At 37.5% G+C, this 18758-nt stretch overlaps 1 protein-coding gene across 1 annotated transcript in view; it reads right to left on the reverse strand.

Annotated features, from left to right (window-relative positions):
• LOC106869150 (nostrin) overlaps positions 1-18758 on the reverse strand; it is a 58772-nt gene that overhangs the window by 17154 nt on the left and 22860 nt on the right. Inside the window, exons 2-6 of the mRNA XM_089356956.1 lie at positions 6382-6467; positions 3827-3907; positions 3477-3539; positions 2193-2274; positions 83-145 (exon numbers count right to left, since the gene is read on the reverse strand). Coding sequence (XP_089213082.1) covers positions 83-145; positions 2193-2274; positions 3477-3539; positions 3827-3907; positions 6382-6467 — 375 coding nt within the window. The remainder of the gene's footprint in view (positions 1-82; positions 146-2192; positions 2275-3476; positions 3540-3826; positions 3908-6381; positions 6468-18758) is intronic.

The raw sequence follows: 18758 nt of genomic DNA on the forward strand, positions 1-18758 counted from the left end.
GACATACAGACAGACATAACATTCGTTGTGAAGGGAGCGGGGAGGAAAAAAGGAGTTGATAGAGCAACAACATTAAGCTTACTTTGTATTCATCGTTTCTGCGATCTGCCAACTGACGGACAGCTTTCTCCACCATTGCTTCAATCTGAAGATAAATTTATATGAGGAGACATTAAACTGAATGTAAGTTAATAGATGCGCGCACACACACACACACACACTTGCCCAAGGTGAGTAGAAGATTCCCTTCTTTTCTTACACTATGAATTCCTTTGAGCAAAAATGGAGTAAATCGTTAAACTGCAAACAAATATAAAATCTCTATAGAGTACTCTTTCTCCTGGTCCTACCTCTAAATGAATGAATTAATAATGAATATAGAGGTACAGACACATATATGTATCTATTGTAATTTTAGCAAATTAAAAACATACTTAGTGTAGGTGTGTTGATGTGTGTTTGTGTGCATTTGGAGAAATATTTCCCTGCTTGGAAACAGGTGAGGGTTGGCAACAGGAAGTCTGCCTCAATAAACTCTGTCCAACATATGCAAGAGGATGTTAAAGCAACGATGATTATCACACAAGAATCAACATTTGTGATAAGCTTGATAGAAGCAATATTTGAATGTAGTTCTAATTCCTGGTGTACTGACGGCAGCTAACCTGACCTCCCTACTACCCTCCCATACTTACTTTCTGTCCGTTGAGACAATCTGACAAACCCCCCCACAACACACATGTTTTTGTCACCCTCTTCTCAACGTAGTACAAAAGCCTCGTTTTTATTCTTTGTTTTATTTATTTTTTATTTGCAACGTGACAGCACTTTTTATTCATTAAGATAATTATAATTACAAAGAAGAGGGACAGAAAAAAATGACAATATCCACAAATGAAATAATGCCTTGCGCAAGATTTTTATTTAGGTTTTGCATTCAAATCCCAATTGTGGTTGTCTTCCATTGTTACAGAGTCTGATAAGATAAGTACTAATTAAGCGCTGGAGTTGATTCAACCAATTGCGCCCCCTCCCCCCCTAAAATGATTTGTACCTCTGTCCCCTCTATTATAATCTAATCTCTCCACTCCCCCCTCTCAGCTGAGAGGTCCTTGTCTTGCAAGCTTGCAGGTGTTGGTCCCACACAATGAGCATCCAGTTCACTCTGTAAGGTAGTTTGGCACTAAGAAGGGCATCAGGCCAGAGGAAACCATGCCAAAGCAGACATTACGGAGCTTGGTACCGCTCTCCAGCTTGCCAACTCCTGTCGAACTCTCCCACCCATGCCAGCAAGGAAAATGGACATCAGATGATGATGATGAAGTTGTTAGACTCCGTTAATGCCCTTTACAGTTTGAGTTCAAATCTTATACACAGCCGGTACTTTACCCCACTGCCTCTCAGGTTTTGGCTTTTTGTATGCACCTAGGTGAAATTTTTGCGATATTTGGCATTTTCACAAAGCAAGAGACTGAGTACCCACAGAGGGAAGAGATAGCTGTGTCTAAATATATACATGTGTGTGTAACAGATTATGTTGTTTCCAGTGTATTTAGATGTTCAAATGTACTTATATTTTAATTAGCTCTATCTCCAGATATCAGTACAATACAGAATTGGATATATTACAAGATCAGATCATGTATATATATATAAATATATAAATATATATATATATATACCAAAAATCTTTTTTTCAGAATGAGATAAAAAAACCAAGGCTGTGAAGATTTTAGAACATTTATAAACAGGTCTTACAGCTGTTTCCAGGATATTTCCGGAGACGGTGTGAGAAGATGGTTAAGCAATAGTTAATTTAGATAAGATACGAAATAGAGAGTGAAGTGGAGGAATGAAAATAGATGTGAGATATGCAGGGATATTGCATTTGTAGGTCCATTATTTAGGCAGAATGGTATGCATATAAGATTCCAATACCTTGTGAGTAAATTCCAATAGTATCTAAAATTGGTCATTCCAAGTATAGAGTTTGTACACATTGCTATTGAATCAAGGGTTTTATTTAAAGTGACCCAAAAGTAGGGAAACCTTACAAATACATTCCCTTGTAACTTTAATAATGATCCTTGGTGGTCCCTAACTTGTCTCATTTTAACATCTTTTTTCTTTTTTTGTTAGTGTGGATATAAAAAATGAATAAACCCTGAAAGGAATGAACAGAATTTACTTACCGGCCGACGGGTTTTCTGTTGTGTTTCTACCCACGTTTTTAGGGGTTTAGATATTTCATCCCATAATGCCCGACTGAGTTGCCTGAGAAATAAGGATTTCAAGACCCATTTACATCATATGACAAAAATGCAATCACAAACAAATAAATAAAATACAAAATCTCTTAAGACCCATCTATCAAGCTTTTATAAGCTAGTAATTATTTCCATTTTGATGGTGTTAAGTAAATGAAAGCTTAAAAATCTTATCCTGGATAGGACACCATGCTAATACAGGTGACTTTCCCAGATAAGGTAGTTGACATTCAGAAAGTATAGAATTATAGAATTCAGTGTTTTGCCCCAAAACACGTGCCATGGATTTGAACTTGAAGTCTATATTAATTGGTTGTCTAAAACTAAATCCACTTGGTCAGTTTGTTATACACATAGGTGCAGGTATGGCCATCTGGTTTTGGGTCTGTCTCTCTGCATGGCACCTTAGGCAAGTGTTCTCTACTATAGTCCTGGGCTGACCAAAACCTTGAGAGTATATTTGGTAGAAGGAAACTGAAAGAAGCCTGTTGCATATGTATGCGTATGTGTGTGTGTGTACCCTTGCCTACACATCACACAATGGTTGTAAATGAGCATCACTGTCAAATAGCGATTTCCAGTCTTCTGTGAAAAATATGTCTAGCTATGGAAAAATATCAGCTTGCTTGGAAACAGGTGGGTGATGGCAACAGGAAGAACATTTGGCTATAGAAAATCTGTTTTGACAAATTCCATCCAACCCATGCAAATATGGAGAAGTGGACACTGAATTACGATGACCATGCTTATGAACGCACAAATACAGTCCAATGGAACATTTCTTATGGAACATTTCTTTTACGAAGCAGCATTTTGCTTCCTTGTTTTACAGTCTACCATCGTTGGATAATTGTTTCAAATCCATTCATTTGCAGTGGTTTCTACTGTGTTCTTTGAAAGCCCCAATCTAATGTATTTATGATAAAAAGAAGGACATCCAGCCATAGAAACCAGGCCAAATCAGACTGGAACCTGGTGCGGCTCTTCAGCTTGTCAATTTCTGTCAAACTGTCCAAACCATGGAAAACAGACATTGACTGATGATAAGTATGTAGAGTAGTCTTGCTAGTGATGGCATGGTATATCCTTTACGATAATGTGCCATCACCAAACATGACAAGGACCGAAGTCCTTGTCGTGAATCAAACTTGCTCTATTGCTGAAGAGAAGAAGGAAAATCAGATGTGGAGGGGGGGGGGGGAGGCTTACTTGTGGAATTCAGATTCATGATCCATTTCAACAGAAGTAGCTTTCCAGCCGTCAGTCAGACTTCTGAAATATAGAAGATATGTAATGTTATTATTTTAAAAAAAATTCAAACACATGTCTGTGTATATATATGTATGTAATTATGTGTGTCTGAATGCCTACCTGAGAGAGAGGAGGAGGAGAGAGAGAGAGAGAGAGAGAGATAGATATAGGAAAGCGAATAAAGCAGAGATAGGAAATGGGTGTGAGTGTGTAGATAGATACATATATTATAAGAGGATGAGCGGAAACATTAATCTCGCCACCATACACGTGTGTTTGTGAAACAAGGTCATTCAGATTAAACTTACCCGCTGGAATTAGAAGACAGCTTCATGATCTTTGAACTGAGTCGGCTTAATCCCTTTGCATATGTTGTCTCTATGTCAGCTCTAAAATGAGAGAGAGAGAAGAGAATGATGATGACGATGATGATGATGACGATGAAAATTTTGTACTACACAAAATTTTAAGAATGGTTACAGAATAAAGAATTGCAAAATCAGATAAGAGATGATTAAAATAAAAGAGGCTTGGGTTTAGAAGCTACCAGGACTACCTCAAAGGGTTTAGCTGGACAAATTAACCAGTGTTTATTAAGTTAGGTACTTAGTCTATTGGTCTCTTTTAAGGAGGCAAACATAAAAACTTGCAAGTTGCCCAAGGTGCTGCATGATGGGACTGAACCAGAAACCACCTGGTTGCAAAGCAAGCTTCTTGATCATACAACCGTGCCTGTACCTATGAAGACAGGTTAACGAACATTGATCCAAATGGAAAATGGACACAAGGATAACAATATGTATCATCATCATCGTTTAACGTCCGTTTTCCATGCTGGCATGGGTTGGACAGTTTGACTGAGGTCTGGGAAGCCAGGAGGCTGCACCAGGCTCCAATCTCACCTGGCAATGTTTCTACAGCTGGATGCCAGGTCTCGAAAGATGACAACGTCTATCGAAGACAGATTATCCGAGTCGTAGGTGCAAGCATGGCTGTGTGGTTAAGAAGCTCAGTTTGCAACCATGTGGTTTCAGGTTCAATCCCACTGCACAGCATCTTGGGTAAATGTCTTCTACTCTACTGCTATAGTCCTAGGCTATATTCAATAAAAACTATATTCAATAAAAAGTCTGATTTACTGAAAATGTAAATTCAAAACCAGATTCATTTAATATTATAATGGGAAAGAGAGAGAGAGAGAGGGAGAGGTCGTTTTGAAAAGTCAAATGTCCTCCATCTCCTTAAAAAACACACACAAACCTTTTGCACAGATGTGACATGAAACTAGAGAATCATGGGAACCAGAGTTTGAAATGCACAAATATGTTAAAGAAAAAAAATGAGGGAAAATAAAGTATTTAAAGTTAGAAAAAAATGTAGGGATGGTTTAATTCTAATTTAGAAGTTGATTTTAAAATAGTTGTATTGTGATAAGAAGACTGATTATGGTGAGAGAATATGTTTGAGTCATTGGATGTAATACACACACACATATCCACACATACAAAAGCAAAGAGATAGAAAGATGGGTAATCCAAGAAGGAAAAGTGAGAGAGAGAGAGAGAGAGAGAGAGAGAGAGAGAGAAAGAGAGAGAAAGAGAAAGAAAGAGAGAACAGAACAGAACAGAAAGCAAATTATAATTAACAATTAAAAATAAGAGAGAAACAAACTTGGAAAAGACAATAACAACAACCAGAAGCAAATAAGAAAAAAAGAAAAAGAAACAATAAGCAAATAAGAAAGCCACAAAAGAATAACTATATAATAAATAAACAAAATAAAATGAGCGCAAAAAATTATCGTTGTGAATTTGAAGAGACACTTGTGATTGCATCCAGACCAAAGATTTTAATTAAAGAAAAATAGTAATAAAAAAATAAAATGTAATCAGCTAAATTAATGGGTGGAAAGTCCACATCATTTAGCTACTTCAATCACACACACACACACACACACACACGCTGTTATCTGTTATCAACAGGTGGTGTCTCCTTCATTAAGATAAGCTGATGCATTGCTACTCCACCAAGAAAAGAAAAGAAGAAAATGCCACTACCACCACCAGCCAAAAAGGACCCCCCCCACTCAATATGCGAAAAGTTTTCCACTACAATGTGCTGCAATGTAGTGCACAGGTGTGTTGCGAGTTCTTGAGATGAGTCAGGAAAGTGCTCAGAAGACTTTGGTGCTTTTTTAATGCACTGACAGCAGAATGCAACACATGCACTCATCTTCTTCAATTTAAAATAATCTTAAGATTTATTTTATGTCACAACACCTTTCAGAAGCTGGAGGTGTTCTGTAACACTTTTAGTGTGGATTGAAAATCATTGCTCCATGTGGTCACTTAATCTGCTAGAAAGAGCAGTCAATGAGTTCATAACCAATTGGATTGGTCACAAAGGTCACCGCAGAACATTTTAACAGACCTGTTGTATATATATATTAGACAAGTCAGCTACAGGAGCCAACTGGGGGGAGAATTAGGGGTAGACCAAGAACAAGATGACTGGATGATAGCCATGGTTGAGCTGGTCATGCTTGGAAATCCAGTCAGAAAGTGTAATGACAGTTGCTTTTGATAGGACTCTATGGAGAAAGTGCACCTCCATGACCATCCCCAAAATAGTGGGTTGAGAAAATGGATGGATGATTAATTTTACTAAATCCTTCCAAACCTCTGCAACATAATGGAATCTGCTAAAGACATCCAAGACCCAATTGGTAATGCTGAACTGCACAAGACATAAAATCTATGCAAGAACAGTCTACCAATGGCTCTTCCTCACAGTTTCCACCGACTTTATTTCATTCAGGAAAAACGAGACAAAGGTAAAATGAAGAAAATCTAAAAAGACTTACCTTTCTTGCATAATATTTGCGACATCTTTGGCAAATTCAGCCCCCTGCTTTACTATCTTCCGTAATTCTTCAAACCCATTCACCCCCTGCAAAACAACAGAGAACAACACAACCCATTAAATTTATTGGATTTTTACAGCTAAAAAAAAAAAAAAAAAAGAAATGAAAATCAATATTTTTCTAGAAAAAAAAATAGAAAAGAAAAAGGTAAAAAAAAATAATGTAGAAATATAAAAAACATCAATGGTAGTAGTTGTGGTACTGTATGTTACCAGAAAGGGTATGAAGAAGACAAAGGCTTCAGCACAGTTATGGCTAACTTGTGGCCTGCTGGAGTTTCTTGGATGGTATGCCTAACAAAAAATTACCTTGAATTGTTTAGGAGTGCATCCTGCCAGATGATAAACGTTATGTCTTATGCATCCTAATTCTTGAAAATGGTTGCCCACACCAGCTTCAGTGACGCAAACAAATTCTTCAGAGTAAAACAACAATTAGTTCTTATTTTCTTATTAGAAGTCTTTGCCGAGGAGGTTTAATAAGACTGAAACATGTCCCTTGTCTACACCAGTTGGTTTATTAAACTTGTCATCTTACTTCTTGATTTTAAACATCTGTAGAGGGAGTTTTGGTTGACCAATAACTGGGATAATACCAGTTGGTCAAGTTTTCCAATTCATTATATAATTACATATGATGAGTTACAGTAATTCTATTTTACTGATTACAGAAGGATGATAAGGCACCAATGGGATTTGAACCGAGAATAGTAATTCAGCAAAAGGATGTAATTTAAATAGTAACACGCAATCTACCATTTCTGTCACGCCACTCTGCAACTAACAACAACAACAACTTTTGTCAAAGCTTTCAAAGCCTGCAGTGAGACAAACAGACAGACAGTGGGACAGATGAACAGACAGACAACCAGGGAGACAAACAGACAGACTTAGAAAAGATTAAGATAATTGATGGTTAATTTGTATAATACTCAAGCAAGCTATATATAGATTGCGTTTGTGCTATGGACGATTTTTTAAATAAACAATCGTACATATTGTTTAAGAAATAATGCTATGCCACACAGGATGGGTTGCCTGACCACCACCGAAGAATAAACATGTTCAAATGAAAATATAGAAAGCAAATAAATTAACAGACAGAAAGGGGGGAAAAAAGGATAAACAGAAGAAGGGTTCCTCCCCTCAATTATATGACATATTGTATATTATTATTATTATTATAGTTCTATGGAAACCGTTGCGTGTCCTGGAATTATCATTAATGTGGGAGGTGGGGGAAGAAGCAACAGCCTAATGACAGGGAAGGAAAAGCTGTTAGTAAACACAGCTTGGTAAATATGAAGAATCTCAATGAATAGATTGAAGTGGTGGAAGGATTGGTGAGGACAGACAAAAGCCATTTGGTGTCTAATAACATTATAAGCAATGGAGAGACGAGAGCACTTTGCAAGCATTGATTGCCAAGACAGAATATTGAAGTTCTTTCTTCATGCTACGAAGGGCTGATGGCAGGGGAAAAGAGTGTTATGTTAGGGGAAAAAAGGACGAACACGCATGATGTGGATAGATGGAGGGCGAAAGAGGAATTAGCTCCAGAAATGTGGGAGAAAATAGGAAGGATAAAGGAATTGGGAATGGCTTATCCAGAAGATTATTAAAAGTTTAACACAATTTGAGGAAGGACAGACGCTAAGAATATACATATATATACCTCTCTCTCTCTCTCTCTCATATATATATATATATATATATATATATATATATATATATATATATATATATATATATATATATATATATATATATATATATATATATATATATATATATATATATATATATATATATATATATATATATATATATATATATAAAAGGCGGCGACCTGGCAGAATCGTTAGCACGCCGGGCGAAATGCTTAGCAGTATTTCGTCTGCCGTTACGTTCCGAGTTCAAATTCCACCAAGGTCGACTTTGCCTTTCATCCTTTCGAGGTCAATTAAATACGTACCAGTTACGCACTGGGGTTGATGTAATCGACATAATCCCTTTATCTGTCCTTGTTTGTCCCCTCTTTCTTTAGCCCCTTGTGGGCAATAAAGAAATATATATATAGGTGTAGGCATGGCTGTGTGGTAAGAAGATTGCTTCTCAACGACATGGTCCCAATTTCATCCAACACTGTGACACCTTAGGGAATGAAAAAAAAAAGCACCCAGTACACACTGTCAAGTGGTTGGTGTTAGGAAGGGTATCCAGCCATAGAAGCCACACCAGCAGGGAAAATGAATGTTGTTGATGATGATGATGATGACGACAATGGTGATGACAACTCATGTGAAAGTAAGGAGAAAAAAAAAACACTCTTAAAGAATTCAGTTATTTTTAGTAGGATTTGAACTTGGAGAAGAGAACAAGATTAGTCCTGTTTTAAAGCATTTTGTCAAGTGTTCTACTCTCTTTCCAATTCCAGCTCTGGCCACCATCAAGTCTGTACCTATGACTACATCATTTAAGGTATCCATCCCTCCTTGAGAGAGATCTGGCTGCTATTTCTAACAGACAGAGAAACAGCATAAAGTCTCCATAACTTGATTTCCAAAAACCACCGTTCCGAGTCTGGTTGCAAACCAGGGTGAGTGGGGGAGGGGCTTGGATTTTTCTCAGCACCCTCCCTTTGCATATCACTACTCCATGTCGGAATGTTCAAGTTGAAAAGAGAAAGTGAAAAACGAGAAGAGGAGCTGCTGTTAAGATTTGAAACCTAATCTCAATTATTGACTTCTATCTCAACCACCACAATTATGACAAATATCCTGCTGATGATCAATTGCAAAACAGATAAAAACTCCACATAGGAATTTAAAAATGAAAATAAATCCAATATATAAATATATGGAGCAAAACTGAGTGATATCATCTGGTTCATAACTGACGAAGAATTCAGACTCTTCTGTGTCTCTCTTCCGTCCGTTTCTGTACTCAATATATGCTTTTCCATTCACCTGTGCATTCATTACGTTTTTTCTTTTTTTTACTTTTTGTTTGTGTATTTACTATGCATTTTTTAAGTTATATATATTTGCGTGCCAACCACATGGTTCCAGGTTCATTCCCACTGCATGGCACCTTGGGCAAATGTCTTCTACTATAGCCTCGGGCTGACCAAAGCCTTGTGAGTGGATTTGGTAGACAGAAACTGAAAGAAGCCTGTCATATATATGTATGTGAGTGAGCACTCCACAGACATGCATACCCTTAATGTAACTCTCAAGGAGACTGAGTGTGACATAGAATGTAACAAGGCTGGTCCCTTTTAAATTACAGGTACAACTCATTTTTGCCAGCTGAGTGGACTGGGGCAATGTGAAATAAAGTGTCTTGCTCAAGGACACAGTTGTAAGCTGAATACCTTCACCAAGAACCCAAATTATGCTTAATTTGGGTGTTGTTGATATTCAGATTTTTTTTGGGGGGGGGTTCCATAATCATTATCACCATAGTAATATCATACTGCACCATAAAAGTATGATGATGATGATGATGACTTAATATGAAATAATAATGATGACTATAGAAGTATGTGATGGTAGAAATGGCTTCTGATGGAGTGATGGTTGTCTGATACATCAATAAATGTTGAGAGAGAGAGTAGAAGGTGGGCGGAGGGGACGGAGATGTTAACCAACAACAGTAATAAAAGTGAAGACAACAGGAAAGTCGAAACTAAAGTATTAAAAAAAAAAACCAAAAAAAACTTCCACCACCACCATCATCATCAAATGATAAAGAACTTGAAATAAAAAATAGGAAAGCTAAAAAAAATAAAAAGAAAGATAGAAGCAGAGAAAGAGAGGGAAAAAATGTAGAGACAGAAGTGGTGGGAGGGGGTAAGAGAGGGGGTGGGGAGAGGAAAGCTTCATTAACCAAAAATCAATGGAATTAAAGATGAAGCACGGGAAGGAAAATAATACAAATAAGAAGATTGATGCTGGTGATGATGATGATCCATATTTCATATAAGTGGCCTGAAAGTCCTGGGAGAGGCGGAGAGGTGCACGGAAAAACATCAGAGTGCATTGCTAATGGTTTGATATGGAGGGGAGGTGAAGGGGGGTCGTGGGGGGAGCAGTGATGGAGCATCATCTGTAAATGTTTTAAAGAGAAAAATACGAGAGAGGGGGGAGGGGGTTGTTAGAGTGAAATGTGGAAAAGCACTGGGGGGAGGGGAATGCTTCATGGTGTTTAGCTATGGACCTTTTCAGTCTTGGTTCAAATCTCACCATAATAAAATAAGCCAGTCAAGTGTTAGAGGTTTTTCTTTTGTGTCTTTTTGGCAAGGAACCCCTCAATGGAAGGGACTATGAAGGAGGGGACATGCATTAGGTCTGCTAGCCAAGAACAAATAAATACATCTAAAGGGGCTTCTGCCTAGTTTCCATATATTTTTCTTTTAATTAGAAAATTCCAAACAAGGTGAGAAGCCGCTTAGTGTCAGGGGTTTTAAAGAAGGAGAAGTTAAGATAAAAGGAATGAATTTACTTCAGACTTGAAAGACATAAGAAGGGGGAGAATAATGAAATGGAAGGGAGTTCCAAAGTCTGGCAGTTCAAGGGGAAAAAGTGTGATCTTTACCTACAACAGAGGATTCATAGAAATCGGTAGAGCATCTGACAAAATACCTTGCTGTACTTCTTGCAGCATTTTACATTCTAACTAAGGCCAACTTTGCCTTCCATCCTTCTGGGCGGGGGGGGGGGGGGCAGTAAAATAAAGTACCAGTCAAGTACTGGAGTTGACATAATAGACTTGTCACCTCCTCACAAATTTCAGGCCTTGTGCTTTTGTTAGAAACAATTATTATTATTATTACTGGGTGTGAGAGCAGTGCATGCCATTAAAGTGACACTGGGGTAAAATATACGAAGCCCCACCAGGCACATCTCCAAAGCTAATGGAAAAATACCAGTCATGTATTGGGGTCCATTTAGCTAACTACATCACTACTTTAAAAATGTGCAGTTAAAAATCTAAAGAAATTGTCATTATCATTAGTAATTTGCATTTTAGATTCTGCCAGATAATAGAATATTAAAAATGAAAAGAGAAAATGCCAGACATAATAATTTTATCAGAAACATTTTCCATCTTTAATAGAAATAGCAAGTGAACACAGGACCAATTTATTTCATGACCAGAGGTGGAATGGGCAGACGAAAGCAGTTGAAAATAGTTAATTCTATAGATAGCTTTTATTAGAATGGATTTTCCATGCTTATTAATAACATGTTCAGAAATCTTTTATTAAGAAATTCCCTCTTTAGGAAAATTATTGGAAAAATGAAAAAAAACAACCCTTTGATTCACAAGCATCCCCCACCCCAACACACTTTTTAGTATCGAAGTGAACCGACCAAGCTGACATATATGCTTTATAAAGCATTGCCCCACTCTACTTCAAAGGAACTCGAGCCAAAGAGTGACCTGTACGTGATCACTAGACCTGTTAGAAACAGCAGACAAATTCTCCTCAAACAATAACCAGCCTATCTATAAGACAAAGGATGTATAGGCCAAGGTAGTCTTAGATATATATTGTTTGTAAATAGAATGGCCATGGCTGGAAGTGCTCAAGACATACTCAGCTTGAGCAGAGCTGATCTGGGGCAAAACAACAACAATAACAATGGTTGTTGTTATAAGACACCACCAGGGATGCCAGTCTCAAGTAAAGCTGTTCCTAAACAGGAAATCAGGAAAAGCTAGATATGTAATAAACAGATGGTAGACATAGAATGAAGGTATGGAGGCGAGATGATGTAGACCTCAACCGTAACCCATTACCTACCAGTGAATTCATATGAGATCACTTAAGAATTACAAATTTCATAATTATCTGTCAATATTTACACATATCCAACCTTTTTGCTATATCTACTAGGTATATTTCTCTGATATTCAAATGAGGTTTGCTAATTTTTCATCCAGTATCTTGCTTATTTCTATTTAAAATGTTATTTTGATCATTCCAGCGCGTTTCTAAGGCTGTTTTATGCTAGAAATCAAAGTTTCATAAAAAAATTCCAGTTAATAGAATTATGGGAGGTAATGGCTTAAGAGGGACCAGCATAAAGGGACAGAGAGAAGACAAATGATAAAAGTTTAAAAAACAAAACAAAAAAAAGGAACATAAAAGTTGCTTTAACTTACGTAAACATTAAAAGAAAATATTCCACCAAATACAAAAACACGTTTCTATAGATATCAGTATTTTTACATATGTCTAGACAGTCACATGGAGATATACGCAAGCAGAGACACAAATGTGGTGCATATACAAACATATGCCATTACAAAATGAAATATCATTTTAAGCAGAGCCCTTCGTTAGTATTTTATGGGTTTAAAATAAGGTTTGAGTGCAGATGGTTGAGATAGTAGGGTACTATTTAGACAAGCAATCAGCCGAAAGACTAACAGGTTATATTCTGTAACTGAGACTGTGTTTATGGTCAAAACATTTAATTTTGAAGAAGAATTATTCTCTAAAATCCCAAATGAATCACAATGGTTTCATGTGATTGGTCAGTTAAACAATGTGGTATGGTTTTTTTTTTCCTTCACTCCTTGCTTGTAGATAAAAAGGGTAAAGACCCACTTTGCTTATGAATGACCATTGGATTGCACTTGGAAAGTTACCCTCCCAGGCACAGGTCCTGGCAAGGTTGTTTATGGAAGACCAGCAGTCGCTCATGCATACCAGCCTCCCCTCTCCAGCCACTGATGTTATGCAAAGGGGCCGATACGGCTTGGCACCAGTGACGTTGCAACTCATGTCTACAGCTGAGTGAACTGGAGCAACGTGAAATAAAGTGTCTTGCTGAAGAACACAACACACAGCCCAGTCTGGAGATTGAACTCACCACCTCAGAGCCATGTGTCTCTACTAGTTTGTAATTAATTATTGCTGTTGTTAACTGCAAAAGGCCAACACAGATTGACTTTATGTGCAACAATAAAACCTGTTGAATGTTCACAGGTGTTCAGTTACTTCTCCAAGCAGCTCAAGAAACATACTTCCATTCACCTTGGTGAAGGTAAAGAATACACACACCTGGTGTTTAGGGTCACGCTGAAAATGGGTGGTGTGCGTATTCTTTACCTCTGCCATCAACTCAACCAACCACCACGGAGACATTAAACAAAACGGACAATAATCTCTTTGGCATTGGCAACAGCAACCTTGCCCCCTTGGCACCTCATATTTTCAGGGTCAAACTTGAAAGCGGTTCTCATTCCGGTAAAGGTGACAAATGCTGAGCTTAATGGTGCAAGCAGTAACAACCTTTTAATCCTTGCAGTCCCGTGTTCAATTCTTCCTGTGGGTCCAGTGAAGCAATGCCAGAGAAGCCACTCCAGCATTTGATCTCACTCACACAAACCGCCTGTTTCCGATTTGACAAAATATCTAGATTAGGTATGGGTAAACTTTCCCAAGAAGCGGGCCGTATGAAACATGTCTCCTCATTAAGTTGTTTGACTTACTAGAAACAGCAGTTAAATATTCATAAAAATCATACCCCACTATCTTAAATAAAGGACATCACACACGAACACACATTCACGAAACATAAGCCAGCGAGAAAGAGCAATTATATAAGTAACAGTAGTTTATTTCAGATAAAGAAGTTTGAAATATTGTTAAAAAGACGGTGGGTAAGTTTATCATCATAGTTTTATTTATTTATTTATTTATCAGTTTAAGGTTATCTGATAAAATATCAACAATAGCATTTTCTACACGCCTACCTCACTACCCCAACATAGAACACCAATGTAATCAAAGAAAGGGGTCACATGTTCGAGTATGAATGAGAAATTGGTACCAGAAGACAACTGGAGAATTCTACATGGGAAGTAATGAAGAAACAAAAACGAGTTAACTACGAAGTATCAACATCGGCGGTTCTTAACCGTGGCTCTCAGGCCCCATGCGGCCCTCAAATACCCTTTCAGTGTCTCCTTCACATTATTTTTTCACCGTCCAAACAAGGACAAAATAAAAAGAAGGTCGCATTTGCATTAATGTTGTTCTTGGTAGACCGAATGTGTAAATAATAATAATTCAAAACCTGCTCGTTCAATGCAGCCTGGGGTTAAACAATAACAAACAAGCGTGCAATCATAAATGCGCGCGTGATGTTGTTGTATTCCACATTATTGAGAATGCCAACGATTCGAATTTAAAAACACCAAAATATAGTTTTTAATAACTTGGACATTCTCTCCCAAAAAAGACTAAAATACTTCTTTTGTCGGCACGTAACAAACTCGTGGAAAAAGACACAAAATACACGTGTAGTGTTTGTTTTAATTTCTTTTACAAGCAGCATCTCCCGCGCGAATTTTATCACGATGTAACTTAAAACTTTAATGATTCGAATGAATAAATTAAAGTACACACTTCACATACAACTTGCAATAATAGACAAATACACTTTTAAAGAACGAAAAAAGAAAGTAAAACACACAGTTCTATATATATATATATATATATATACATCAAAACAAATCCAGATTAGATAACGGATACAACACAGACTCCCAAAATAGTAACAGAATTTCATTCATGGCAACAGAATTACCGAACAACTTCTATATAACCTTCCACTCCAATCATACATACATATGTATATATATATATACATATGTATGTATATATGTGTGTGTGTGTGTATCGAACAACAGTTAAAATATAAGTACGTACATTTATGATGAGTGAAGGCACATCGTTAGAATTGCTGTGTGCATTTTTAAAGAAAACCCTCAATCTCAAACTTTTGAACGCCAAAGTCTTCCTTAATTGATCCATTAAATGAAATTAACGGCAGGAATATATATGAAATCTCCGTATCTGCGGAACTCATACAAATACATATAAACGGGGCTGTCAGAAGGAAACGGTTTCCTTTCGACTATACACATAGATAGAGAGATATAAACATGCACAGGACGCACCTTGAACCGAGAACCTTTCAAACTGAATATCCACATATTTCAGGCGACATTTGGAAGGGTCGTTGTGAAGCATAGATTAATAAATAATTCTGGAGAAAAACTTTTCACAGGAGACTGACTTTCTTAACAGAATTACTTGCAATGTGGTCAATGACAGCCTCCTCCACGCCCCTCTCTCTCTCTCTCTCTCTCTCTCTTTCTTTTGTTTGTTTTAGCTGCTTGCTTTTTCTGTTCTCTTTCGCATCTGTTCCTCTGCTACTATCACCACCATAAGCAATAGCTACTACAAACACCAACAGCCATTGTCACATAACAACCAAACAGCCGGTTCGCCTAACTGGCTGACCACCATTGCCACCACCAACTGTTAATGTCCAAACAACTGCGAGTCGTTTAATTAAAAGCAATTTCTCTTCCTCGCTGCCTTTGCTACACACTACAAGCAGCTTCGAAAAGTAACGCAAGCTTCTCTCACTCCACCATCATAGAAGAAAGACCAAAAACAGAAAAAAAGGCCTTGTGCGCCTGGAAAAGTGTCGAAGGCAGAGAGATGGGTGAAAAGTTGGTTTCGTCAAAACAACTTGGTGTTTAGCAACGGAACCAGGTAACAACTCAAAGAGTAACAGTGCTCAGCTTTGGCTGCAATGCTGCCCGAAGCCAAAGAAATGAAGTCAATATTCACCTAATGTAAAGCGGTGAGCTGGCAGAAACGTTAGCACGCCGGGTGAAATGCTTAGAGGTATTTCGTCTGCCGTTACGTCATGAGTTCAAATTCCGCCGAGGTAGACTTTGTCTTTCATTCTTTCGGGGTCGATAAATTAAGTACCAGTTACGCACTGGGGTCTATATAATCGACTTAATCCCTTTGTCTGTCCTTGTTTGTCCCCTCTGTGTGTAGCCCCTTGTGAGCAGTAAAGAAATAAGAAACGTTAGCACGCCGGGCGAAATACTTGGCGGTATTTCGTCTGTCTTCACGTTCTGAGTTCAAATTCCGCCAAGTTCAACTTTGCCTTTCATCCTTCCAAGATCGATAAATTAAGTACCAGTTGCGTACTGAGGGTCGACTGGCCTCCTTGTGCCTAGAGTAGAAAAGAATATTCACCGAATGTCCCATTTAATCCATACTTACAACCAAGTGAACTGATTGCAAGTACGTGTACAACTGGAATCACAGGAACACAAAACGCAGCAAAATATTATCTGGTCAGCCATTTTGCTACCACCACAACCACTAATACGATCTTGCAGGATATTAAGCTCTAGTTCCATTGTGTTGTTATTTAGCTGTCCTCTCAGCACTGACCAGTTCTGTTTGAGCTGCTGATCTTTGTTTAAAGCTGTCTTTGTCCTGACCATATTTTTATATATCTTATAACTGTTGTCCACTTCAACTGGAGGAGATTTGGCTGCTATGTCTAACTATTAGCAAGATCACATACAGACTCCTATGCTGGTTCATGTTCAGTCCTGGGTACAATTGCTTGAAAAAAAAAAATAATAATGATAATAATAATGAAAGAACCATTGGGGCCTTTGTGGATTTGAACTGTTGATCAGGACTGACCTAGAGCAAGACAACAATAGCAACTTGAATAATGGCCAGAACTAGAATCTGGATCTATTGAGAAATAGGACTTAAAACTGAGAAAATTGTTAGTCTCTGGTCTGACACTGACCATTCCCAGATGGGAACCTATTGTTAAATAAATTGGAATCAGGGGTGGACTGAGAGTATTAAGGGCCCCTGGACATAACTGTCTGCCAGGACCCTTTGAATGTGTGTCAATAAGGGAACCTCTCTGTTAGAAATAGCAACCAAATCCTACAAATAAAATAAAAGACCAGAAGACAAGATGATCAGAGCTGCAACATATTTCATCCCTAAGTGTGCTGGGTCCAGGCTGACCTGGGGCTAAACAACAACAAATGACCGATCAATAATCCTGCTCGATCAGCTTAGTTCGTTAAGGAGGCGGCGTTGGTGCAGGATTTGATAATAGATAAGTAATAATTGCTTCGTTAAAGAGTTTACTTTGGCCAAGCTGTTTATTATATCAAAACAATGCAGTTTATTCTAAGCAGTTGAACTTAATGATAAATAGACAATAGAAGAACACAAAGAATTTCCTTTTTACTTTCTCTTATATTTATGTATTTATTTTTGGTAACTGAAAATTAATGAGCCAGAATTATTTGTTAATGTAAGGAGACACAAAGAAAATGTCCTTCATTCAGAATCTTACAAGGAACATAGATCTTTTGGCCACTTATCAGAAACTGGTACAAGATTGTCTGGTGGTGGTGTTTTTGAAAGAGTGGCATTCATTCCTATCCAAATCTCTCATTAACATAATATTAAGAAAACAGTTAAGTTAAGCACCACCCCTTAAAAGCTGTTCTCATATCTCACTTCTATGAATTAGGGCTGCAGTTTCCAATTATTGTCTTAATAACTGATGAGATGCCGGAGCAGAATTCTACCCCCACATCCGAAACTCTGAGTTTTATTATGGCAACCGAATAATTGTCACATATTATATTATATATATATATATATATATTTTCAGAAGTCAAACACATATAGTAATAAACAAATGGATGGAAAGATATACTAAATGCATTGAATGCACAGATGAATGGAGAACAAACACTGGTCACAAATTCCTAATCAGCTATCAGTGAAGGTGTCATGTGCAATTTCATACCATTATCGATAATATTGCATCCACCCTGGAGGCAACCAGCAAGAGAATTTGCTGGGAATGCGACCAAAACATAACAAAACAAGATGGACAAACAAGGAGGAACAATAGACGAAAGAAAATAAATGAAATAAGCAGAATATGGCCTTAGGGTGAAGACAAAAAAAAAAAAAAAAATTATACATATACAACAAAAAAAATCTGTGGGTTAGCAGACAGACAAGTGTGGAGTAATGCAAAGGAGAATGAGAACTGAGAGGACTCAAACAAACACAAGAGAAAGGTAGAGTGAAGAATTCAGATAAATATGACGGATTGGTTCAAAGGCATTGCAAAAAGTGAATGACACTGCATTAGATTGTGACCAACCAGATGGTAGTGGGAGGAAAAGTCAGAGGAGAGAAAGGGAGAGAAGAAAGGAAGGTGAAAGAAAGGAAAGAGACAGATTAGAGTTGCACAAAAAAATATCCCAAAAAATATTTCTGAAACAAGTAAAAGAATAAAAAAGTATTTCGTTTTTGGATTTGGTTTGCAAGATTTTTTATGTGATTTCGTGTGTTGAAGCATATTCTGTTGTGTCTGGGGAGAGTCATTTTCTTTTCGTGCCTTAAAATTTTAGGAAAATAAAAAATTA

Source organism: Octopus bimaculoides, chromosome 9, assembly GCF_046866305.1.
Source record: "Octopus bimaculoides isolate indiv1 chromosome 9, ASM4686630v1, whole genome shotgun sequence".
In the NCBI taxonomy this organism is placed as follows: domain Eukaryota; kingdom Metazoa; phylum Mollusca; class Cephalopoda; order Octopoda; family Octopodidae; genus Octopus; species Octopus bimaculoides.